The sequence below is a fragment of the Haliotis rubra genome, unplaced genomic scaffold (assembly GCF_003918875.1).
Source record: "Haliotis rubra isolate DU_JTF1 unplaced genomic scaffold, ASM391887v1 Scf698, whole genome shotgun sequence".
In the NCBI taxonomy this organism is placed as follows: domain Eukaryota; kingdom Metazoa; phylum Mollusca; class Gastropoda; order Lepetellida; family Haliotidae; genus Haliotis; species Haliotis rubra.
The window spans coordinates 481,862-509,340 of NW_025767410.1; the positions used below are offsets into that span (position 1 = coordinate 481,862).

Consider the following 27,479-nt stretch of genomic DNA (forward strand, 5'->3'; position numbering starts at 1 on the left):
AAGTGGTCGAATGTAACATATGTTATATGGAATACAGACAATTTGTAGTCTGGATCTCATACTTTGTGTACCCTATGGTGGGGCGGTGGGGTAGCTTAGTGGTTAAAGCGTTGGCTCGTCACACCGAAGATCTGGGTTCGAATCCCCACATGGGTACAATGTGTGAAGCCCATTTCTGGTGTCCCCCGACGTGATGTTGCTGGAATATTGCTAAAAGCGGCGTAAACCAAAACTCAGTCAGTCAGTACCCTGTGGTGGCTGACTTTGTGTGCTGGATGTTAGGTGCCTGACTCTTAGAGTGTGTGACCGAATCCCGGATAAGACTCACCCAACAAAAATACCAGACTTTTTACTTTACGGTGTATTCCTGACTATAACATATGTTACGGGTAATTATGGGTAAATAGAAAAATATTTATAAACAAGTACTTCCTTAATTGTTGTGCTATTTTAAGAAAGGATTTTCTATCATCAAATGATGGATATCAGTAATGACATATTAGATGTATTTCATCTCCAAGCGATATTTGTGTATTAAGAATTTGTACCTCCAGAAATAGAAAATCATCTTGATGTCAATTCTTTAAACAAATCAGTCGACAATAAATTCACAGGCACGTCTGAAAGGTCAATTATACCACATCAGTGAAAACGTTCATTGCAAATATACAACCCAAGCATCGCCCACTTCATTATTGGCCAGTTAGAAGACATTGCGAGCATTTGTGTGTGGACTACATTTCCTTTAGGTAAACAACAATACAAACAATACTGAACTGCAAATCAAATGTCACAAATGACTTGCATTTTGATAATTCATTTTTATTTGACCTTTTTTTGAAAATACTGTTATGTTTCCTTATCCTGACTCATGCTTATTATGCTTGTCTCCTCCTTCTATGCAAATGATAGTGGAAGACTTGAAATCCCTTGTAGTTCCCTTTAAAGCGGAAGTAAAAGTACACTCACCCACAAGTTGCCTCCCTTGCATAGTTTCCCGCCAAAACAGTCACATGACTAACTATGCTTGTCACTCTCTCCTCCTTCGCCCTGGTGGATGGTTTGTGGGAACTTGGGAGTCCCTATACGGCACTATATCCTTTTATATTTCGACCCTTTAGCCAAAATTTAGCTGTATACGGTTTTCGGTCTGTATTATTATTCAGTGTATATAGGAATTATGTCCAAATTTACGTAAATATTGTTGTTTTCATCACATGTATTTGTTGTTTACAGTTGATGAAATCGTGTTCTTTTTGCAGGCATGGGCTGTCTGCGGCTGATCCGCACCCCCTTTGTCCTTCTTGTACTAATCAATGCTCTGCCAGCTCTCTCTGTCAATATTGTATAAATTTATCTACGTTTCAATTTAATAACTATTTGTGCCTTGTTTAGACGTACTAAGGACAAGGTGTGTTGTCATCTGCAAATGAAACTAATGTTTCTAGTGATTTGCCCGGTTCGTCACAGGGGCAGGCTTCTGTTACGAGGAAGAGGGCAGCGTCGTCAGAGTTGGCTTCATTGCAGTCGTCATCTGTGAGTTCACAGAAGAAGAAGACGTCTGCGTCGAAATCATCTTCGAAGTCTTCCAGTTCTACTAGACCTGCTCATCAGACGTCATTCAACGAAGATATTGTTCCCCCGGCAGAGGTAGACAACTTTGACGACCCGCCGATTTTGCTGCCAGAAGTTACCTTAAGTCAGCAAAGTGTCAAAGCAACCGTCGTCGGCCAGATCTACATCTTCAGCCGCTTCATCAGCGCAGCAGATGATTAGAGATTGTCCGTCATCGTCGCAGACATCGGGTGCCAGAGAGAACATCAGCGTTTCTTCACTTCGTTCACAACGCAGACTAGAAGATGAGTCAGCGCAGAACTTTGACCCGGGTGCATTGATGAAGCAATTCACCCAACAGATGCTGTCCTCGATGGAACAGAGGTTCGACGAAGAGAAGAGGTTACAGCAAGCTTCGGCAATAGCAGTACCCAGAATGGAATCCACTCCACAGGATGCAGCACTCGTGGATCATCAGTCGGCGAACACAGCAGTCACGGATCATCATTTGACGAATGCAGTCACGACGCAGGATAACCAGCGTTCGAGAAGGTCTTCACCTACTGAGGATTCAACGTTCTGCAGTCGAGAGGGATCTGCAAATGTTAATGAGGAGGATACAGTTCGAGAACATCGCCGTTCTATCTCCAGGGAATCTCCTCCGAGGCGTGAACACACCACGTTAGTATCAAGCAGATCTTACAGTCATAGATCTACTTCACCATCCTAAAGGGAGGATCATTCGTGAACAAGAGACTCCAGCCGTGATGAGCATTCGCAAAAGGATCATTCGCGAAAGGCGGATCCTAGGAAGGACTCGCGATTGTAGCAAGCGCAAAGGGATTCGCAAAGACACACCTCGTCAGACAAGGATGAGGAGAGTGATGGGATCTTCTCTGATGCAGAGGTTACTTCATGGATCGCAAGTGGTCTCGATTTAGCCTCTCCATCCAAGGAACAGAATGAAGCACTCACTTACAGAATGGTTGATGATGACTTTGATTCCGTTGAATCTCCAAACATGGCAGCGCCTCAGGGCCGGATTTAACTCGCAGAGGAAGAATACAACTACATTCGTTGCAGCGATTTCTGAACGTTCACCTCAGCAATACAGAGTTGATAACTCTACCGGAGAGTCTACAACCAAGTCGAATGTTTGCGGAGGAACTTATTTAGAAGAGCCGGTTTGCGACACACATCTGTACCTGGATGCGTCGCTACAAGATGGGGAGCACTCCTCGAGAGCAAGGTAGCTGCAGGAAAGTGGTCGGAAAGGGAACGACATCTGCACATCAATCAACTAGAGATGAAAGCAGTCATCAGCGCCTTACAACATTGGTCGAAGTCTCTGATCAACGAAGTATTGACAGTGCACACGGACAACTCCACAGTGGCACTTTATATCAACAGACAAGGCTCAACAAGATCAGCAAGTCTGCTACATCTCATATTTCATCTGTTCGACATTGTGGACAAGCTGAACATCTGGATAAAGGCGTGTCACATTCCCGGAGCAAAGAACATCCTAGCAGATGCTCTGTCCTGGCCACAGCAACCATCCCTGACAGAATGGATGCTTCATCCGGAGGCGTTTCATCTCATCATAAGGACGCTAGGATCTTCACTTCTATATCTGTTCGCCACAAGGTTCAACAGACAGATACAGACGTTCGTCTCACCGGTACCAGACCCGCTAGCATTGACAATAGACACATTGAACATGTCGTGGGAAGGACTAAGCGCATACGTTTTCCACTGCCGGTTCTAATCCCGCAGGTACTCGAGAAAAAGAGGCAGACTACTGTCCTCCAACTGAATTTGGTTGCGCCCTTTTGGTCAGCGAGAGTGTGGTTTCCAGATCTCATTCAAGAACTAGGAAAGCCATCCCGGAAAGCCAACCTACCAGAATGGCCGAATCTACTAGTTCATCCACACACCAAGCAAGTTTACGGGAATCCGGCAGTGTTCCAGATTCACGCATGGACAGTATCAAAACTTGCCTGAGGAAGAGAGGCTACTGCCAGGTATTCTGCCAGAGCAGCGAAAGCGGTCACTGTAGCTTTTCGCAGATCTCCTTGCAACCTGTATGATGACAAATGGCAGAGGTTTCAACAATATGCTCGGCGCAAGGGTTTCACAGCAATGAGAGCATCTCATCCTCAAGTGGCGGGTTACTTATGTCATCTACGACAGACAAAGAGATTGAAAGGTCCGACCTTATCTGCGTATTTGGGGGCTGTTAGCACAGTACTGACCATGAAGACAGGCAGCAAATTGATGAAAGTACCAAATCTACTGGCCTTACAACGTTCTTTCAAGCTGGAGGATCAGCAAAAGAAATTCAAGGCACCTGCGTGGGATCTCAATGTAGTACTACAACATCTCACCAAGGATACCTACGAGACGTTAGAGCAAACGTCACTCAAACTACTTACGCAGAAAACACTGTTTCTACTCGCCTTATCCACGGCAGTCCGAGTATCAGAGATACGTGCGCTGGATTTTGGACGAACTCGGTTTTTACACAGGACATCGTGCCGTAGCACACTTAGGACTTAGATGGGATTTTGTGGCAAAGAATCAGCTACCTGGTCAACCAGATAGACAGTTCCATGTACCAGCATTATAAACAATCCTCAGGCAGGAGGATGTACAGGATTTATCTCTATGTCCGGTCAGAGCATTGAAAATTTACCTTAACCGGGACAAGAACAAGGAGACAAAAGTTCAAGCGCCTGTTCATCCCGTTGTCTACAGAGACATCCACAGAAGTCTCCAGAACAACAATATCCGTATGGATGAGAGCCGTTATACTAAGGGCCTACAAAGAAGCAGAACGGCCACCTCCGAGTGCATCCAACCCACACAAAGTCAGAGCTTTGGCGTCTACGCTCGCTCTGCATGGGAATTGCTTGATAACATCAATAATGGAGGGCTGCTTTTGGAAATCTGATACGGTGTTTGCCAACCACAACCTGAGAGACATTGCCACTGAAGACGTCCCCGGCATTCACAAGTTTGGGCCACTTGTTGTTGCACAACAACTAACGGATCCACAGAGGCGTTGAATTCAAAATCTCACCCTTTTATCACGTGACTTGCTGATAACCTTCGCTCTGGAGAGTCTTGGTTGAGAGTCCATGTTTACGTCTAGAACAGACCAACATGAGTCATTCAGACCCTGTACTTGTTGGGAAGTACTCGTACGCGAAAAGGGTCGCAACTCTTACGATTTGAAGATACTTCTTATATGAGTTGTTATAGATATCTAGCAAGGATACACTAGTATATCTTAAATCCACATGAATCGTAGATTCAATTGTCTTAAAAAAGACTGATAAGATGTGGTACCCCTGAGTTGGCAGATGGAAGTTGGAAGAACAGGGTTTTCGAGAAATGCCGTATGATAGTTCCCATGGGGGTAGATACAGGACGTATCTAGGACAGCCAATAAATCCCAGAAGGTGACCTGACCGACCACAAATCCGTCGGATTCGGGAAGCATAATAACCATGAGCCAGGATAAGGAAAAATATGTAATTTTCTGAATAAAATTGATATTTTATACTTATCCTGACTCATGATGTCAAGCCCTCCCAACCTTCCCACTGATGGCACTTCGGATTTCACGGTAAATCCATATGTCGGGCATATTATGGAGGAGAGTGACAAGCATGGTTAGTCATGTGACTGTTTTGGCGGGAAACTATGCAAGGGAGGCAACTCGTGGGTGAGTGTACTTTTACGTCCGCTTTAAAGGGAACTACAAGGGATTTCAAGTGTTCCACTATCATTCGCATAGAAGGAGGAGACAAGCATAATAAGCATGAGTCAGGATAAGTATAAAATATCAATTTTATGCAGAAAATAACATTTTGTTTTACAGAGCAAATGGCCAAAGCTATGAGAATGATAGATGTGGTCTATCCTGATTCTGTAAGTATTGCTTTTTAGGATAGACTAATCTTTATCAAATTTTTGTTGATAGTTCCCAGTATTGAATATTCACCATCCTTTCACAGTGGCTTCTAGATTTGTTCATTTTCTCTTCTTTGATGAAAACTATCAGTAAAATAATAAACATGGCCTTCCTTAATCGGAAAGATTTCTTTTGTCGTAAACCAAGACAAGAGGGTTTGCTTGGGTCTTCTTGTGGTTTAAGTGTTCTCGTCTCATCGCCCAAACTGTTTCTTTATTCTGTATGTGTGTAATGTTTTAAGAGTCGTTCCATCCACCATCATTTAATATCTCGGGGAGGATGGGGATTGGCAGAGATTGACAGGTTGGAATAGTTTTCAAAGAAATAACGAGTTCTGCAAAATAGATTGTTGTCCTGACTAGGGAAATATCCTCTCTCAAACCTTTGATTATCATGGAGCATGTTTTGCTTTCAGAGTCATGTGATCGTGCTGGAGGAAGAGCTGCTGTTGGCTCCCAACTTCCTCCATTTTATGTCCCACTTCCTCCCGGTGCTGGACGCTGACGACAGCCTCATGGGCGTCTCAGCCTGGAACTATAATGGTGGGTGGCAGTAAAGAATCTTTGAACAGCAGCTAGAAGTGATACACATAAAGAAACAAAACTAGGAAACAGATAGCTATATATGTACATGTGAAACAACAACAGTGATAAGATAACAATGGAAGCCCATAGCTCCAGATAAGCCTTTGGCCATGGGGGTATGATACCTATACTTTTTAAACTAAGTGGGTATTTCCAATTTCAAGTGGGTATCTATACTTTTTGATACCCACCATATTTTTAAGATTCGGGTATTCATTTTAAATAACAAGTGTAAGAGGTGTGCCTGACACACACTACAACGTCACCTCATAAGACCTTTTTTTATTCAAAATTAACCATGGAAATTTTCTTTTCCATGTAGCAACTTTTTTTTTTTCAAAACCTTGTTCCCATCATGTTGTTTCACATCCACGCCGAGAATAGCTAATGTTACAAGTTCATTTAAGATATCACCGGCAATTGATTCTGATTGTGAAACACAGCATAATATTAATTCATCTAGCAGTCCTCTAATGAAGTTGTTTTCTGATTGTAGCATAAGAAAGCTAGATATTTTACTTTGAGCATGTGGAAGCTTTTGACCATGTTTGTTTTGTTTACAGGACATGTACACAGGAAACAGCTATTTGATTGGTCGCTATTTATAGATTGGCCAACCAGTGAAGGTTTACAAACTATGACTTGTATTCTGTCTGTGTTGCGCATCTTAATTGTGTTTAGAATTATTCAAGAATATCTTAATCATGAATATTTGGAGATGGAAAAGTTTGTTTCGATTGGCTTGAATTGATACGATGCCAACATAATTTTGATGTATTGGGTAAATACGCATTCTTATTTTGACATAGTGTAAATGTAAATATTTAGTGTGTTTTCATACGCTGGCATTTAGTTTTCTTGCGTATTTCAACTTTTCTATCGCGTATTATAGACAAATACGCAGCTTATCTGGAGCTCTGGAAGCCAGTAGTTAGTTTGTGCTTAATTTGTACTGTGCATGGACAAATGGACGCCAGGGATTGTTAATCCAGGCATGAATGATCAGATAACAATGGTATCATTTAACAAGGGAAGTGACAATGAACTTGGAAGCTAGCAGTGATGTTTAAATTAAAAGTCCCAAGCATAAAGATATCTGATTCCTACTTTTTTCATTCACCTGATTAAGTAATAAAAATATACTCTGAAACATCGTGTTCCCCAAATAAAGAACCTGCCATCCAGAAATTCTCCTCACAGTCAATAATAATAATTAGAAGGTTAATAGTCGCATGACTTACCCACCGGGTACCCAGCTTCTGCTCGGTGAACAGAGGCAAGTTTGAACAAACTGACTTGCCTAAGCTGAGGCCACATGTATCACACATGCTTTGTTTGGGGCAGGACTGAAGTCCTGGAAACTCAGACATTACAGACAGTTGAATTACATTTGTGACGTCATTCCATTGTCTGCTCGCTCCATTACTTTTCAAGAATGGAGCGATGTGTACCAGTTTCAATTTAAAGCCTTCATTTTGACATTTAATTTTGATAACAGAAATATTCCCAATACTTTGAATATAATTTAAGTAGGGTAATATCCTCATAACTCTCCATTCCTTAAAAATAATGTGCCTCGGCTCCATTATTTTTAAGGAAAGGAGAGTTACTCGGACATTACCCTCTACGTACACTCAAGTGAGAGGATATGTTTCAGCAGTGGGTGTCATATTCAAGATACAGCTGAGGTTAGTCAACATCATTCCCAGCTACTAGAAACAATATACCCTCATGCCAACATCATCTCAAATATTTCAGACATTTTGTACGAAGATATTCCTCTTGTTTTCAGGTTTTGAGAAGTTGTCAGGAAACAAGAATCTCATCTACAGGGTGGAGGAGTTCCCTGGACTTGGATTTCTTCTGAAAAGCAAACCTTTCCTGAAAATACTCACGTCATCCATACACAAGTGTTGTAAAGACAGGTGAGATGGCATATGTTTACAGATCTATGTGGATATCACGGGTCGCAGGGATGCAGTCATCCAACAACTGACATTGTCATCAGCTTCTCTAAAGGGTTAACATCTTTAGTCATGTGGGGGCGGCGGGGTAGTCTAGTGGTTAAAGCGTTGGCTCGTCACGCCGAAGACCCGGGTTCGAATCCCCACATGGGTACAATGTGTGAAGCCCATTTCTGGTGTCCCCCGCCGTGATGTTGCTGGAATATTGCTGAAAGCGGCATAAAACCAAACTCAGTCAGTCAGTCAGTCAGTCTTTAGTCATGTGGACAAGGTGTCAGCTTTGCATTAGAAGGTCCTTGGTTTGAATTCCATCTTGGGACCTATGATATTTTATGCCTGCTACATTGACGGCCAATGGGGCAGAACATGCTTATTCTAAATAAAGACCAGTGTCCAACTATGTAGCCTGCCACTTGCTTTCTGTTGATTGGGGAGAATGTAGCAGGGTGTGGAGTCATCCCACAGATGTCATCCTTACCCTGTCAGCACTCAGAGGGGGTTAACCTCTTTGGTCATGTGAACTCCCAGTCCAACTTCAGATAAGAAAGTTTGTGGTTTGAATCCCATCACAGGAGTCCAAAATTCATCATGGGTGGGCCAGGAAGGTCCCATGTATAACTGGTTCTTTGAGGTAGCCTAGTGGTTAAAGCGTTCACTCATAACACCGAAGACTGGATTCGATTGCCCTCAGTACAATGTGTGAAGCCCATTTCTAGTTTCCCCTGCTGTGATATTGCTGGAATATTTCTGGCGCGGGGTAAAACTAAACTCACTCACTCACCTGTGTACCTATTGTCTGTGTGTGCAGAGCATGGGCGGGCTGGCGGCTGAGCGTGGACTACAATGGAGAGATCCTCGTCCCAGACATGTCTCGGGTCTTCAGACAGCCTTATCAAGGAGCAGATACAAGTAAAGAGCTGATAACACAGTTGTTTGGAAAACCCAGAACCACACTTCTGTAAGTATATTGTCTACACCAACACCAACTATAAAATGGCTCTTTAAACCAATTTGAAAATATCTTTCACCTGAAGAAGGAGATTTTCACCAATGCTAGATGACATTTAATTTATTAGAGCCGTGTATTGGCAAATAAATTGCATTGCAATATGTTGCAATTCTGGTACCTGTATTCCAGTATGAATTGTAAGATGTATTGTGATAAATTGGGAGCTTCAGTGTTTGACAGTGAGTGATATTGATTGTACAGGCACAGCCTTTTTTCTGCACACTAAAGCTCCAACAATAGATGTTATGGTCGGGATAACAGAAATCACAAATTTAGATTTGATTTTGAGGGATTGTATTTTTTTTTTATGCAACATTTATTGTATGTGAACTCTGCTGTTTTTTTTCAATAAATTACGATAAAAAGTTTCAGTGTGAATGAAAGTCTGTGTAGATTTTAACTTAACTTAAACCAAAGAGATAATCACAAAACTTCATATATTTTTATTGCCCAATGTACTGCTTCAGAAGAAAAAACAAATCGGAATATGTATCATTTGACAGGTGTATTGCGATATGTCGGTATTACTGTGCAGTCCTACTTTTTATGATTCATGTCAGCACAAAACAAATTCAGTAAGCCTACGTTAGCCCAGGAGCCATTCCCTTGGTTCTCACAAACTCAGATTATCCGCCCTTGATTTCCATCTGCCAAGTTGATTGACTGTTGTACTGGGTCTTGTGTACCAGTCAGAACCCATGGAGCCATTCCCCTGGTTCTCATAATCTCAGATCACCCTCGGGGCGGTGGGGTAGCTGAATGGTTAAAGCGTTGGCTCGTCGCGCCGAAGACCTGGGTTCGAATCCCCACATGGGTACAATGTGTGAAGCCCATTTCTGGTGTCCCCCGCTGTGATATTGCTGGAATATTGCTAAAAGCGGCGTAAAACCAAACTCAGTCAGTCAGATTACCCTCCCTTGATTTCCATTTGCCAATTTGATTGGCTGTTCTATTCGGTCTAGTGTACCAATCAGAATCACCAGCGTCAACATAAGGTCAATAGTATTGTCATCATAGTAGCCAGTCCATTTGATTATGATCGAATTGCGATAAAGCCATTATTAACTGATTGACATGCAAGTGGAAACCCTTCAAAATCTTTTTAATGAAAAAGGTGTAATCATGTTCATTAAAACCAGCACTGGCTTTGGTGTGTACGTAACCTAAGTACCGCCTGTACTTGTCCTCTCCCTTATGTGGATGTTTTATTGTCGTTAAAATGTTCATGAAAATCAAGGAAATTTGGGATGGTAAGAACCTCTGTGGTTAGTGTAGGTTTACGGAAATCAGAGCCCTGGAGATATTGAGGATGCAGCATTGCGGGAGGGAGCCATGGCATGATGAATCGTCAACCAAGTCAGCAAGCTTGGCCACCTGATCCAAAAAAGTCACTTTTTCTGACAAGTGGTAGAGTGCTGGGCACTGTTTTTAAACTTGGTCTCAAGGGGTGTGATTGATTACGCGGGAAATTGCTGTAGTTTTTACTGAAATGCGGTCTCAAATTACCGAACTGATTTTTTCATGTAAGTGAATGTGGACATGGTGAAAGTCAGAAGTCTTCACTGTTCTTCTGCTGTCAGTGCCAAGTGAAATACCGTTTCATGTAGGAGGGTTGTTACAGTGTGTCACAGAACCATGGTAATTCCTGTCTGCATGGTTTTTCAAGTGGAGAGTATTGAGTTTCCAATTAGAAGTCTGTCTGTGAGCTGACTCTTCACTCAGAGAAGAAGCTGTGAATATCTTCAGGCAAATAAAAACAAAGACTTAAGTCCGAGATGCCAAGTCATATGTGAACCTGCTTGTAGTGATTAATACTCCACTTAAAGATGCTGATATTTTTTGTTGGGATCCGAGCATCTTTGTCCAGTCTGACAAACTACCTCAGACTGCTAATCAGTTATGTGTTTTCAGATTTGGTTGTGTTATGAAACTTTAAGTGCTCTCCTTAATATGCTTCACGTCTGTGACACTAGACAGCTTGAAATGAAACTCCGTCAATTCTGATATGTTTTTGAAGTCTTTAATTTAAAATGTTATCTTTGAGGCATGTGGAAGTAAAGATATTTTTTTAAAGGATCACTTCCACGGTATGACATTTGATATGGATAAAGCAGTTTAGAAAACTAGTGCTCTCGGTTTTCAGTTTGTTCCAATCAAGTTATCATTTTATTTGTAACCTTGTCTGAAATTTGTAAAAAGATTTTATGAAACTAACTTGAAACTTTTGGCAAAGTGAAATGATGCCATGTTGTGAACAAAAAAATAATTAAAGAATGAGAACTATTTTTATGGATATGCAACTTTTTTATTCTGTATAGGCAACATTTCAACATAGATTTTAATGTTGTTGTCAAGCAAGAGCTAAAAATAGTCCTCATTCTTCATCTACTCAACATCTAGAATGCCAATCAAAGAAAAAAAACCCAAATTGTTATTAGAGCCTGTCAATTTGAAAATGAAGCATACGATTATGGATAACTGCTTGTTTATTGCATAGAGCCGCGTTTTGATGTAGATTCTTACACCGTTTTCAAGCTAAAAGTTGACAACTTGATAATGGTGTATGAATCTACATGAGAACATTGTTTTATGCAATAAACAAGAAAGTTGTTATACAGAATGTTCAGATGAAACAATAACCATTTTTAAATTTGAGGAGAAGTGTTGCTGGGTCCTGTCTCAAAAAATCAATTAGATGTGTTTGAATGAATATTATGGTTTCACTGGCTGAAGAATGTGAATGTGTGTTTTGTCTGATGGATTGTATAACCAGGATATTTAGAGTTGAAAACAGTATATGCTTCTTATAAATATTTAAGGAAAATTTGAAGTCAAGTTAAGAAGGGTAAACAAATTTTGAATGTTTTGGTTGAAATTATCATTGTTTGCAGAGATGGACCAACACCATTGACTGGGATGAGTAACTTGACGATGGTCTCGTATGAGCAGCAGCTGAAACACAACATAGCCAGCAGCGTCAGCTTCCCCATCACTGACCTTCAACTCTGTGTACAGAAGGTCAAGGACTTTGATGTGAAAATCTCCGCAGATGAAAAGTAGGTTGGCTAATTAAAAAGTATGAGTGTAAGGCATGAAAAGTTCCGATTCTAACAATAGATAAACCATGACAGGCAGACAGATTGATGTTTGAAACTTTAATAGAAATAGCCCAATACATTTTGGAGTGCTTATGCAGTCAGTAGGCGTCAGAAATGTAAATACACTATGCCATTTAGAAAGTGGTCAAATGTAACATGTTATATTTGGGATTACAGTTTCTTAGTAAAGTACAGATTCTGGAACTTTTCTTGGGTTGAGATAGTACTTTACCAAGAAAGTGTAATGCCAAATATAACACTTGTTAGTAATACAAACTTCACAAGCGTAGGTGGATATAGGTGTAGGTGACCTGTCATTTAAACTTCCTTCTTCTCTTAACTATATTTGAATCAGATAAATATGTTACAGTATTAATGTTACATCAGACAGTGGGATTTATGTGTTATAGTATGCGTTACTTCATGCACTTTGGGATCATTGGGGTAGCTTAATGGTTAAAGCTTTGGCTCGTCATGCCGAAGACCCAGGTTTGATTCCCCACATGGGCACAATGTGTGAAGCCCATTTCCGGTGTACCCTGCCGTGATATTGCTGGAATATTGCTAAAAGCGGCATAAAACTATACTCACTCACTCACTTGCTAAAAGCAGCATGCAACTTACTATACTCACTCACTCATATTAATGTGTTACCATAGGAACAGTCCTGCTTCCATTTTATTTTTTTTTTAAATGTGGTGAAATTGTTTTTTAACATGACTTAACTAATTTTGTGGTGACAATATATGTTTCTGTTACAGGCGCCCTCTGGTGGTATATTATATGCAGGATTCCCCCAGCGACTATTCCTTGTTACGGGAGCTGTGTCGCTGTTTTGGGTTGTTCGCTGCTGAGCACTACAAACCTCGCAACCTACACCGTGGGCTTCTACGGTATAATATATACTTCTAAAACATGATTTGCTAGCTTGGGACCCGTGAAGATCCAGGTTAGAATTGATCTTCAGTAACCCATGCTTGTCGTCAGAGGCGACTAATGGGTTGGGTAGTCAGGCTCGCTGACTTGGTTGACACATGTCATCGTATCCCAATTGCGTAGATTGATGCTCATGCTGTTGATCACTGGATTGTCAGGTCGAGACTCGATTATGTACAGACTGCCGCCATATATCTGGAATATTGCTGAGTGCGACATAAGAGTTACTCACTAACTCACTTTGACAGCTTGGACCAAATTGTGTCACGCCAAGACTTTTTGAGAAATGAATAAGATTGAAAGTAAATGATGTGTTTTTTGTAATCATGTCTTTTTGTCTTGGAAGTGAGTTATTTTTGCTGTGTTTAGAACAAGATGGGTAACAGTAGCTAGTCACAGATCATTTATAGTTGTTGTATGCAGCCTAACAAATCTGGTCAGATAGTGTATTTATTTGACAGATAGTGTATATATTTGACAGATAGTGTATATATTTGACAGATAGTGTATATATTTGACAGATAGTGTATATATTTGACAGTGTGCTGGGAGTTGTAAAGATATGTAAAAAAAGTTAAGTTTCATTCACAAGTTTTGCAATTCTGATTTTTTACTGTGCAATCGGTATGTAATTTCTCGGGATATCTTTCTCTCTGTGATTGGATGTATTTTCTATGGTGTTGAGAGCTATGTTTTTGTTTCCAGGTTCTTCTATGAAGGCCATGATGTCTACTTGGTCGGGTCTGCCACAGAGTACTTCAAACTCAAGCCAGCTCTTGTTTCAATGATTTCAAAGAATCTGCTTCAGAGATGATTAGCAGAACATGTTTGGCACCTCAGGTTTCCACAGAGTTCTTTTATACACGGTTTTCGATGTAAGGATAATATTTTTGCCACAACTAATATAAACCTTTTGAGATGTACAGCGTACTTTGAGGAATATCAAATTGTAAGAGAAGCAAAAATTGAATGAAAGCACAGATGCTCGGAGGCATCTACTGAGGAGATGTTGTTGAAGGTTTGTGATGGGTTGGTTGAAGGAGCTCCAGGATTGTCAGCCTTTGATCAGCAGTCGCTGGACACAGGGTGTGACTTGTCAGACATCTTATCTGTTGATCTTGGTGGATTAGCTGACTGGTTGTTGTTGTACAGAGACTGTCTTTCCTCTTGAGATGATGTGCTGTAAGATGTCTGTGTTTGTAGGGTTCACAACAATTGGGAGATGGACGCACAAGATGGTGTAAACACATTCTACATCTCAGACTCAAGTCTTTTTGAAGGCATGTTAGGGTGATGTGAGTGTTAAAGCTGCAATATGTTCAAGTGGAATTTCAAAACTGTTAGTGTTATATTAATTTAGGATTTACTCAAGGTTTTTGTTTCAGTTGTTGGTTTAAACATATTTTATTGTCCAAATGACAACGGGATTAGGCACAAGTGCACCACTTATGATCGCCTTCTCCCTTATTATCGCCTTCCGTTGTTCTTTTAATATATGTTTCCATACATGTGTTTGTGCATTTGTCATTAATTCAACTTTAAGAAAAAGATCAAAGATCTCCATTTTTAGATGTGTTTTACATATCCTTATCCATATGCCTGTAGTTGCTTATAACTGTCACACTGTTGGAATATTTTATGCAACATGGACACTTAATACACTGAATACGGTAATTTGCAAGATGCTTTTCCACATACTGAATGCATTAAACTAGGTAATCTATTATGTTTACAAGCTTATATTTATCTCTAGTTATCTCTGGAATATGTTTCAGTGGTGTAAGTCAGGCTAGTGAGTGGCACTTATCAAAGATGTTGAACCTCGTGTAGTAGGGTTATACTGGTCTTAAACTGGATATCTGTGGAAGGTTAGGGTGTTTCTGATGGTGCTGATGAAAGATCAGTCTGCTGTCTGTTACAGTTTTACCACTGATAAGCTAAATGCACATACAAAAAAGCATCCAAGATTAAAGAGATTAATCCATCATTGTTTGGGATGTTGTGCAGATCTGTTGCAGATGATAGGGAGGAAGAATCGGTGCAGCGACATATCACACAGTCTGTTTTTGTGTGTGATGCTTCGCCTGTGGACATATTGTAGCTGCTCACTCACGGTGAACTTTATACATGGTTCATCCTCTAGGGCAATGTTTCATTTTGTATGTATGTTCCTAATCATTCAGATCATGTTGATATTTAATGTTCTGCGATGTTCATGTGAAGGTTCAGAGTCTGATATCACCATCACAACTCAATTATTGATGTTAATATGAAAGTTCAGTCCTTGATCATGTTTATATGACTGAAAGTTCAATCCTTGGTAATTTTTATGTGACTGAACTTTCAATCCTTGATAGAGTTGCAATAAGAAAATGTTCAATCCTTGATCATGTAAATGTGACTGAAAGTTCAATCCTTTATCATATTGATATAATGTTCAGTCCTTGATCATTTTTTAAATGACTGAAAGTTCATTCCTTGATCATTTATAAAATGACTGAAAGTTCAGTCCTTGGTCATGTTGTAGAACTCAAAATGGTAGTAAAGCTACCATTGACAAAGTCATGTCTTCCTTGATGATACCGATGTTGATTTGTTTTGTATGAATATTGTATACATTGAATCAAAGTCATGTCCTTTAGCAGAACATGTTCGATAGAAGTCTTTCAGTTTAACCAAGGGTTCATTTTATTCTGTGATCAACTAATTGTAGCATTTTCAACGCAAATCAAAATGTGATGGCAAAAATGTGTTTTACAGCAAAATATGAAAAAGGTTCTAGAGTGGATCTAGATTCCCTGTTTCATGGTATACGTTTTAGAATGTGAAGAAAGTCATAATTTTTAGCGTAAACATTCCCTCTGGGTTGTGTTAGCCCTTTTCTCTTTACCTGATGATGTGTAACAGACTATCCTTAAGGTTAAAAATATTTTTTAAAGAAAAAAAGATCGTGCGTTGATTACCTGTAAGTAAACCGGAAGTACTCGGTTACCTCCCCTGATCTGGTCTACCCATAATCCTCCGGAAGTACTCTTCATATTTTCCTCTGTAACCACGGTGGAAACACGTGTTGAGACTGTCCTTTTGGTTTGCTTCACAAGGAGTGTTTTTTTGTCGACTTCTTGTGCCTTACTTGCTTCCTTGGACTTTGAGGTCAGTACCACTTGCATTTTTTGATAGGCAATCGTCTTTATTTGTTTTTTGTCGGAAAATTTTCTGCTATTATAACTTGTGACTTAGCTGTGTTTTTCCGTTAACTTTGCCATTATGTCACAACGTAAATGTGTGGGATGTCAAAAATTCCGCTCGGGAAAGGACCCTCATTCCTTGTGCATTTCATGTTCCCCGGACCCACCCTGTTCAATTACGTCTCAGTGTCTCTTATGCCAGGACCTTTCGGAGATAGATTGGAATTCTATGAATGAAGCTCGTCTCAAGGCCAAAAGACGTAAACTGACCATGCCATCTGAGACTGTTAAAAAAACCTAAAGTTGATAAAACCTCTACTCCTGAGAGTCTGTCGTCGTCTCAGGGGATTGATTTTTGTTTTTCAAACATGTTGACCTCCCTCAAGGATGACCTCAGTTCTTCTTTTGGATCAGCCTTAAAAGATTTGGACCAGCGAATCATGTCCAAGATGACGGAAATTTAACGTTCCTTAACTAGTAGTAGTACTCGTTTGGCTTCTCCACCTTTCCTTGGCTCTGAATCTGTAGTCCGTGCTCCCCATGGCGTTCGTCCTATGGCCACGGCTACTCAGTCTGTTGATCTGTCAGTGTCCATGGGACAAACACAGACACAGCTGGCTATACATACAACCGTCCCAGATGAGACCATGGGGTCAAGATCTGTGGGTCCGGTTCATACTGGCGTCAGGGATGATTCCACGGCTTCGGTCCATCCTGTCCCGCCACCCCCGTATGCTGGGAACCCTTCAGACATGGGTCTTCCAGCTGCAGACCTGCCGGCCGGGGCGCTCTTATTGATGTGGAGAATCCACCGATCATTCCTATTTTCACGGATCTCTCTGAGCCTGATCCTCAAGGTGTCTATCCCATTACAGATGCCAAATTAACTGTACATGAAGGCATTTTGACAGTTCCTTCCATGGACTTAGAGGCTGCCGATTTTGTCCCTGGATGGTCTTATTCGTAGAAAGTGGGGTTCATCCATCAACTCAATCCCTGTACAGTACCGCCTACGGCTACGGTGGACATGGATTTACCAGCCGAACTTGGATCCTCGGGTTCTCTGCGACCTCAACGCATACCGAGACTATCCCTACCACACTCTACGGTGGTTCGATCGGCGTTTAACACTTTTAGTGAGACTTTGGCTAAATCCTCTCTTCATCAATCCTTACCGAGAGTTGTTCCCAAGCTGTCTTATGTGATTCATGATTGCGTTTTTCCGTCGTCCGTCCCTGAATGGACAAAGATTTTGTATGCCTCGATCCTAAGGCCTCACGTACCATGTCCCTCAAGGTCCCTGTATCTCAATGTGAAATCAAAGATCTCGACCAAGCTGCCCGATCCTCTGTGGACTGTCTCTCTTACATTAACTGGTTTGCGGCAGGTGTCCGTCAACTACTCCCTCCGGTGTTTACCGATTATGTAGGTGTTAAGGAAGACACTATGGTGGCGATGTCTGCCCACGAGGCGGCTTTGGCACACTCATTTTTGGACATCATCTACCAAGCCGTTGCGGACGTTACGCAAGCGCAGGTATCCATTATGGGTAGACTTACAGCTCTGGAACTTACCCATTTGTTGTCTGGAGTTCGAAATATTCCAGACTCTTCCAAGGATGAGCTCTTTCAACAACTCGTGGATTCGTCGTCTATCTTCAATGGCAAATGTAATTAGGCAATCACATCTCAGGATGCACAGTTGTCACGCAATCTTAATCAACGACTTGCTTCTGCCTTGCTTGTGCAATCTCGACCGGCACGGCCTCCCCTCCGACCAAGAAGACAGCTGTCTCCTCCAGCCCCCCTCCTCCACGCTTTCAACGATCTGCCTTTGATAGAGCTTCATCTTCACCGGCTCCTCCACATTCTTCTTCCCAGCGTTGTAGCACTTCCGCACCATCCGGAGCTAGAGGTCAACGGAGTTTTCGAGCCTCCCGCTCGTTTTCTCGGAGATCTTGACTCATCCTATCACGGAATCACACCCTTCGTACCTTACGACCTGGATATATCCCTGGACGAGAATTTGATCATGGACTTCAACGTACCGATTGTGGCCTCTCATGTTGGGGGCAGGCTATCTCATTATCTGGACACCCGTACACCCGACCAAATCAGAGCTCGTCCCTGTGTCTCGAATAAAGTCGTAAAGTCAGACCCTTGTCGTTGGCTAACCATCAAGGACCGCATCCTTCTCCTCTTAGGCCTCCCGGCTGTCTCAATTCGAACCTGGATGTCGGTGTTAGGATCCCTAACATCCATGCAGGACTTTACTCAGTGGGGCCGTCTCAATCCTAGACATGTACAATGCTGGCTCAACCAGTACCGCTCTCTCGACCTCAATTCGGAAATATCAGTCATTCCCAAAGTCAGACGGGAACTCATCTGGATGTTCGGAAAATATGAAGAGTTCCTTCCGGAGGATTATTGGTAGAACAGATCAGGGGAGGTAACCGAGTACTTCCGGTTTACTTACAGGTAATCAACGTATGATCTTTTTTTCTTTAACAAATATTTTTAACCTTAAGGATAGTCTGTAACACATCACCAGGTGAAGAGAAAATGGCTAACACAACCCAGAGGTAAGTTTACTAATAATTACAGACAACATCTTGTTTGTTCGTTTTGCCATATTTGTAACTATGTGTAACACTGTTTCAATTATAATAATAATAATGATAATAGTGGACATTTATACAGTGCCTGTATTCAGGCACTAGTGCATGCTCAGCGCGCTACGACATGATGATGATATTGCTAAGGACATTCAGTTGTTTTTAAATTGCAGATTTATCTATCAATATACATAACATTCAGGTACGGAATATGATCTGATTAATGACAGTGATGTTACAGCTGTATTGTTTGCTTCTCGTAACAATAACTAATTTAAACAGTCTAAGTAAATTTAGGCTCAGTATGATTCGTTACGCTGCTATACTGAGACTAACAAACCCTAGTAGAAGGTTGCAAAGGAAGCTAACCTTTCAGCTACCTATGATCGTCCAATCAAACGTGAGACGGCCGAACAGATTTGACCAATCCGATAACGGCTACTATGTCGTTTTGTCTGGGGCAACACAGTTTTCAAGTTGAATTGCATATATTGTTACATTGGCCCATGCTTTGCCATGCTGGCTGTTGAGATTAGTCATGGAATTATAACTGGACTATGATAACATTGTGTTGGAGACAGTGACACAATGACTAAGCAGTGACAGCTATATAATGTATCATACACAGGTCACAAATGGTCATTGTAAAACAGGGGCGTTGGGGTAGCCTAGAGGTTAAAGCATTCGCTCGTCGCGGCGAAGACCCAGGTTTGATTCTCCACGTGGGTACAATGTGTGAAGCCCATTTCTGGTGTCCCCTGCCATGATATTGGTGGAATATTGCTAATATTGCGGTGTAAAACCATACTCACTCACTCACTCATTCATTGTAAAACAGTTCTGTACTGATTCATACAATACTTGTGAACCTAATTTTCCAGTGTCACTCTTGCCATGAATACGTTTTAATGAGATTGCTGTTCAAGTTGAGTCATGGAGCTTTTTGTTTTATTTATTCACAGATTTTATGTTGTGTTTACATGTTGTTACTGTGGTTTGTTTATGGAATCCAGCGTGTCCTCGCCTGACTTTTTACAGTGGAAGTCACTGATGTTTGTGTACATGGATTGACAATAATAATAATAATAATCAGTGACTATTGATGCTGGTTACATAATGATGTGTATTTGAAATTTGAAATATGTCAGCAGTGGTTTTATGTGGTTGCTTGTTGAACAGAAAGTGTTTTATTTCCTTTTTACAATGTAAACAGTCTGGGCGTGGGAAGATGATTCATCAGTTCCTAACCTGCTAATCATTTATCTAGTCACGGATGTTCTGACTGATGTATGGACAGACTTTCTAATGTACTGACTGATGTATTGACAGGCTTTCTACTGTACTGACTGATGTACTGTTATGATGTACTGACCAATGATGAACTAATGAATGTATTAATATAAAGACTGTGCTGACTGTACTGACCATACCAACTGATATACTAAATGATGTACTGACAGATGTGCTAAATGATGTACTACCTAATATACCAACTGATGTACTAAATGAATACTAAGTGATCTACCAACTGATGTACTAATTAATATAGAGACTGTTGACAGTACTGACCATACTGAAGAATGTACTGGTTGATGTATTGACAGATAATGAACTGATATACTAATTAATATAAACACTGATTGTTCTGTACTGTACTGAATGATGTATGGATTCATGTACTAATTGATGCACCGACTGATGTACTGCCTGATGTATTCAGATGTATTGGTCCACCATCAGTCAGAATCCCATATCCAGCCATCCTGCCAACTGTCATTAATCAAAACTACATTTTAATCAATTCAGTCAGATCATGTATCATGTTTCATCGTGTTCAATATCTCGCATTTAAGATCTGATAACTTCATCTGAACTTTCTAGTCAGCCAGTCAGTGTTGAGAGCAGAGAATTCAGACCAGCATATGTGATTTATGTGTCTTGAGAACTAAATTAACTGGTAATTTCAGAATGTAAACAATTAAGGCTGTTACAATATTTTGTTGCAGACATGTTATAAACCGTGTTGTTTCCATTGTATCGACAACCTGAAGGGAGTATTATCAGAGTAATATTTGTGTTCTGTGTCCTGTCTTTTGTAAAAATAATACAATTGGAATCAAGGAGGTAAAGAACGGAAGCTAAATCATTGTGAAATAGTGACATCTGATTGGCTCAAGAACCAACACATGCTTATTTCATTGGTTAGTCAGTGTTTGGTTTCAGGGGATCTTTTATCAATCAAAATACAGAATTTATACATCAAAGTGTACTATTGGAGGAGGTGTTTTGATGAGAATAGTGTTCCTATATTATGCAGCATTATATCAAACAAGAAAAGGTTACAACTGCCATGATGAACTGGATGTTCTGAATTTTTCCCAGTGTGATGTAGAGCCGAACACACATATGTTTCTTCTCTGATTTATCAGTTATTTAAAGTATTTCTGCACTTTTTTTCATTTCCAGTAGTTTAATTTTTTCAGATATTGTGAGCTTTTATAATTTCCAGAAGATGTAAAGGTTGGTTACCCCAGAAGAGAATTTCATCCAAAATGTTTGAACAGGTCTGAAATTTCTCAGAATACATCGTATTGCAGGACAGTATATTGTCTCTGTTCAATGGATAACTGATGCCTGTTGTTAGCTGTTTCTATTCTTGAAGGTAGGAATTTAATCTCCAATGACTAACTATCCTTTTTGCTTTTTACTACTTAGTGTTATTAACACAACTATCTTTGATTAAGTCTATCTCTTCACTTTTGCTTACATTTTCAGTTTGACATGTTTTGTTTTTTCAAATTTACCTCAAATCACTAACCATATTTTCGCTTCTTGCTACTTAGCATTGTTAACAGAACTCACATTAATTAACACAAACAAGTCAGCCAGAAACGCGATGAGGGTATTTCTTGATTGGTGCTGTTTTCATTCCAGACTTGTGTTTAGAAAGCATAATACCTCTAGTCACATATTTTTTGCTTGTGAAGGGAAGACACTTTATGTGAAATCCAGCTTGTCTTCAGTCTTATGGCAATTTTCTTTTGGGTAAAACTTACCTAACTAACTATTTTTCTAGTCTGGTCTATGGGTATTTTATATAACGCTTTTGCTGTTGCAGGGTAAAAAATATTTTCCCCGTTTTGAAATGAAGTGTTCAGATCCTGATGTCAGTATGAGTCAATATGTTTGTGGGATGAAGATGTATGTGGCAAATTGAATTCAAACTGTGTACATTTTCAAAATGCACAGATTGTTGCAGTAGCAAATGAAAATCAGTGTAAGATTAACAATAAACACTGTGAATGATATGCTTTGATTTTACAGACAATACCTTTGGTGTATGTTTGATTTCTTACCCCAACATGTAACATTAAAAAATGTCATTTCATCAGATGTTGTTTTTGTGTTTTTTGTACATCAGACATCATGTTTTCACCATGGATTTGTTTAATTAGATGCATATTTATAACATGTTATATTTAGAATTAAACTTTCTCAGTAAAGTATATATTCTAGTACTTTTGTTGGGTTGAGTCCCATCTGGGATTCGAACCCCTACTCTTAGAGTCAGGCTCCTAATTGTCAGCATACAAAGTCAGCCATCTAACCCACACAGCTTATTCCACTAGATACAGTACAACCAGAAATTGAGAATTTAAGATTGTAATTTTGTAAAAAAAAATCACTCATTACTCAGGTATTCAATGTGAATATTAGCAGAACATAACTCCAGATTCAAAGACAGGTGAACAGTTAGCATTTTGTCAAGTTACCATGGGCAGCAATGCAGGCTTCAATGCGGGGGGGCATACTACTGATCAAAGAAGTTAGAAAGTCGTGGTCCATGTTGTCCCAATATCGGACCACCTCTTCTTTCATTTTAGCAATATTTGTCAGATTTTTCTCATTGACATTCAGTTAAGCAGTGGAAAATTAAACTAAAACTACATAAATTTTGACTTACCTTTCAATCAACTAAATGTGAAATCCCCTTATAATCAACTAAACGTGAAATCCCCTTATAATCAACTAAACGTGAAATCCCCTTTTTAACGCAATGAGAAATGTGAAATAAACTAATAAATCATGAAGTTTAAACTTAATATGAGGAAACTGTCCATCTAGCAACTGTCAAAATGTTAATGGATAATTCTCTCGACTATGTATATTTCTATTTCTATTTAATCTATACTTTTCTTGCTAGTTCAACATCTATCACGTGGAGAGAGTTACCCATTAACAACCGTCACTAGCGCCTAAAACTGAAAGTTTTAACATCTGTATCATACGCGGTCGACCTTCGCACAGAATCTCGTGCAGCATGAAAAGCTAATGCCCTTGCCGCGCGTGTATTTGTGCTATCAAGTACTGTGTCCGAGAACATCAGTTCTTCACGGACCCTTCAGAACACTTTCCTTCATAAGTCCCCAAACATTTTCTATTGGATTTAGGTCAAGGCTATAGCTTGGCCAATCTAATAATGTCATATTTTGGGTCTGAAACCAAGCCTGTGAATGCTTTGAACGATGTTTTGGGTCGTTGTCCTGCTGGAAAATCCAAACATTTCCATAGAACACGTGAGCAGATGGAAGTAAATGTCCCTCGAGAATATCTGTGTACCGCTCACTGTTCATATTCCCTTCAAATACACAGAGGGGCGTTGCCCCTAACACAGATATGCCACCCCACACGTTAAATTTCGGACTGTACTTTGGGCGCTGATACAAAGGTTTTTCAGTTTGTTTGGTACAGAATTTCTGTGTATTAGGAAACAGCCACACAGAACTTTCATCTGAGAAAATCACATTGTCCCAGTAAGAATCAGTTCAACCTTCGCTCCTTTTGTTCAGGTTTCATGATCGGTGATGGAATTCCTCGACCTTTCTGCCAACCCATTGCATGCAGCTCAGTTCTAATTGTCTCCTTACAGACAGTCACAGTTCCTCTATCAATCATATCCAGCCTTACGTTTTCTAAACTCTTTCGTTTGTTTTTAGAAACAAGAATACCAAGCCGCCTCCTGTCACCGACAGTCAATTTTCTGGGCCTACCTGCGCCTCCCTGGTGCTCAATGCCATATCCATTTGCAATATTTTTCAAAACCCGATAAACAGTGGACAAAGGGATGCCTGTTCTACTTGAAATCACTTTAGTTGATCTGATGTCCTTGTTATAATACTCTAAAATCAACTTCCTTTTCTCTAAATCATCCATACTGAGGATCACTGAAAATGTCGTCTGCTAGCAAGTAAACAAAGGGGGATAACTCTAATGAAAAAGGATGAACGGAGTTGTCTCTCTTGAATGAAACCAAGCACTTGAAAGATGGTCAAGATTGTTTATACCAGAAATCCAATTAAACATATTCCTAAAATTCACAATAATTTCTGGTCATACTATACACATTTACCTGATATGGAGTGTTTGTGTATTGTGGAAGGACAGGGAAAATAGCTATGCTTCATGAAAGTTACAGTGTCACGCTGAAGACCCGGGTTTGATGCCCCACATGGTTACAATGTGTGAAGCCCATTTTTGATGTCCCCTGCCGTGATATTGCTGGAATACTCCCCACTTAATGCCAACTGCTCCACATTATGACATGTTGGTTTTACCCAGAGCATTGTGGACAACTTAGTCTGAGCTGAGCAACAGAATGACATGCTCAGGTCTACATCGATGGTCCCTCAGTGGTTGTGGTTGGCAATTTGCAGTAGATCTGCCTGTATCTATATATTTGGTTTCAGATAATACTGGAAGATAATAAAGAAGTCCATTTTCCTATATTTCATTTCTTGTTTTCAAAATTAGATTTTTTTTTCACATCTCTGATTATGACCATTTCAATAACCAAATCGCATGTGTTAATATTCCACACACATTCAGGGCGGTGGGGTAGCCCAGTGGTTAAAGCATTTGCTTGTCACGTCAAAGACCCGGGTTCCATTCCCCACATGGGTATAATGTGTGAAGTCTCATTTCTGGTGTCCCTTGCTGTGATATTGCTGGAATATTGTAAAAATCGGTATAAAACCCAACTCACTCTCACTCACTCACTCCACAATTCTTACTGTGAATCATTACACATACATAACAATAGAAATGTTATAATGTTAAAATAGTTAAAATATTAATCAGACATTTGTAAATTCTTATCTGAAATGACATGTAAAATACTCCCTTTTGTCATGCACAGCATGAGAGGTTGTGATTCTGGTTGACCCCAGATTTGTAAGTAAAATATAGCCCTAGAGTTGTTTTGGTTAATAAAAGAATATGGTTAGTTAAAATGTTTTAGATAATGCAGCAGATAACTCTCATGAGAGGACCGCCTCCGTAGTGTAGTGGTTAGAGCGTCCGCCCGGAGAGCGGAAGGTCGTGGTCTCGATCCCCGACAGCGTATTTGTTAAGATATGGTCCCTGCCTGGCGCTCGGCATTAATGGGTACAAGGACTGGTCGGCTCGGAGTCAGTATAATGTGTCTGAGTGGGGTATTCGTGCTTCACTGTGGCATGGTATCTCAGTGGGCTAGCCCTATAAAACCAGCTTCAGTCTGGGCTAGTACAAGCAGCCGCACATACACATACACACGCATGCACGTCGTCATATGAGCGAAATATTCTCAAGCACGACGTTAAACCCAATTTCACCTCACCTCACCTCACGTCATGAGAGAGGGTTGAGTTGAACATGACAAAGATTTCAGCTTGCTCATGAGACATCAGAAACGCTCCAGGATAATCATCCCCGGTGAGAATATAGGTCGTTTCGAATCAGATCCCGGTGGTTTTGAAACCATGAGTGAAGCATGGGTCACTGGTATCAGATTAGACAATAGTTAAATCAGTGGAAACATCTGACGTAGCTGGAAAAGACTTCCATTATCTGTCCACATGGTGGCTTCGGTGGTCGGGGATTCCTAAGGAATCCTGCTGGTGAATTGCATTCCCAAAGGTTACACTAGTGAAAGGCAATTCCATGCTTATATGCTTTGACGACTGTGTAAGAACATCAAGGTTAAAACGTCTTAGATAACACGCCAGTCTTGTGTCGGCATGACTGTATTGCATGACCGTGGCTTTGAACTTATTGGACATCATGTGAATTAACCAAATTTGGCCCCGTTAGATTTCCACCTTTTTCCAAAACAAGCAACATGATGCAAATGATCATGACGATATTTCTACTCTGGACTTTTTACGTCACTTAAATATGGTACTTGTTGGTCCCTGCCTGGCGCTCGGCATTAATGGGCACAACAAGGACTAGTCGGCTCGGAGTCAGTATAATGTGTCTGAGTGGAATATTCATGCTTCACTGCGGCATGATATCTCAGTGGGCTAGCACTATACAACCAGCTTAAGTCTGGGCTAGTACAAGCAGCCGCACATACACATACAAAACGCATGCACGTCGTCATATGAGCGAAATATTCTCAAGCACGACGTTAAACACAATTTCACCTCACCTTATGTCACTTAAAACCCGTGAAGGCTTCCTTTAGAATGGGTCTTCAGCAAGCCCATGCTTGACGTTAAGTCTGGGTGGTCGGGCTGGGATGGGACTCTTTGACACATGTCATCGTATCCCAGTTGCGTATATCGATGCTCATGATGTTCATCACTGGATTGTCTCGTCCAGACTCGTTCATTGACAGACTGCCGTCATGTATTGGAATATTATTGAGTGCGGCGTAAAACAACAAATAAAGTTTTAACAAATCAAGACAATATCAGTTGATCTCTTGTCAAAACATTTAAGCATTTTAGCTTCTAAACTGACGGGCAAAGTTAGTATATGACGTTTTGAACGTCCTGTAACAAAGACATACACCGAAATTGCCCAAAAATATTTAATGCATCATAATAAAAAAAACACTTGAGCTGTAAATCACAAAAAAATCAACAATTTCATTCAAGGAGTTTGTGAGCCGCTGTCAAGTAAACACGCAAGGGTGGAATTTTGCATAAATCGATTATCACAATCTGAGTTTATGGAGTCAGTAGCAGGGGCATTCCTTGAATACGGGATCTTGTGCACATCAGTATCGTGTGTGACCCCTGCTGCGTCAATGCATGCCCTCACACGTCTCCCCTCATTGACGTCGTCAAACGTCGAATGACGTCATTGGGAATGCGGTTCCATTCTTCTCTGAGTGCTTGCTCTAGCTGTTGCTCTGTTCTGTGGAACTTGTTGCCGACCTCTGATCTTCCTGTCCAGATGATCCCAGAGGTGCTCGATCGGGTTCATATCCGGTGAGCACGCTGGCCAGGGCAGGACGTCAACATTGTTCTGTTGCAGAAAGTAGCGAGTCTCTCTGGCAGTGTGAGGTCTCGCGTTGTCATGTTGTAGGAGTACACCCCGGGGTTGATTCTGTAGGAAGGGTACCACAACTGGCTGTAGGATCTGTCCGATGTACCCCCGTGCATTGAGATTGCCCTGCACTACAACCAGACGGGTCTTCTGGTCTCCACAGATACCGCCCCAAACCATGACTCCACCCTCGCCGAATGGATGAACTTCTCTGATGCATGGCCTTGCTAAACGTTCCCT

General features: G+C 40.7%; 1 protein-coding gene and 1 long non-coding RNA gene across 2 annotated transcripts in view; one reads left to right on the top strand and one right to left on the bottom strand.

The window, feature by feature from the left end:
• The window catches only part of LOC124258549 (protein O-linked-mannose beta-1,2-N-acetylglucosaminyltransferase 1-like), a 39,773-nt gene extending 25,679 nt beyond the window's left edge, over window positions 1-14,094 (top strand). Inside the window, exons 20-26 of the mRNA XM_046692617.1 lie at window positions 5,441-5,490; window positions 5,949-6,075; window positions 7,910-8,042; window positions 8,890-9,039; window positions 11,982-12,146; window positions 12,950-13,081; window positions 13,830-14,094. Of these exons, the coding sequence (XP_046548573.1) occupies window positions 5,441-5,490; window positions 5,949-6,075; window positions 7,910-8,042; window positions 8,890-9,039; window positions 11,982-12,146; window positions 12,950-13,081; window positions 13,830-13,938 (866 nt within the window). The 3' untranslated portion in view covers window positions 13,939-14,094. The remainder of the gene's footprint in view (window positions 1-5,440; window positions 5,491-5,948; window positions 6,076-7,909; window positions 8,043-8,889; window positions 9,040-11,981; window positions 12,147-12,949; window positions 13,082-13,829) is intronic.
• LOC124258551 lies at window positions 264-12,444 on the bottom strand. The gene is made up of 3 exons (XR_006893613.1): window positions 12,416-12,444; window positions 2,752-2,759; window positions 264-345 (listed from the first exon to the last, which is right to left on the bottom strand). It is a non-coding gene; the product is annotated as an uncharacterized LOC124258551 (long non-coding RNA).
• Window positions 14,095-27,479: the final 13,385 nt, after the last annotated feature.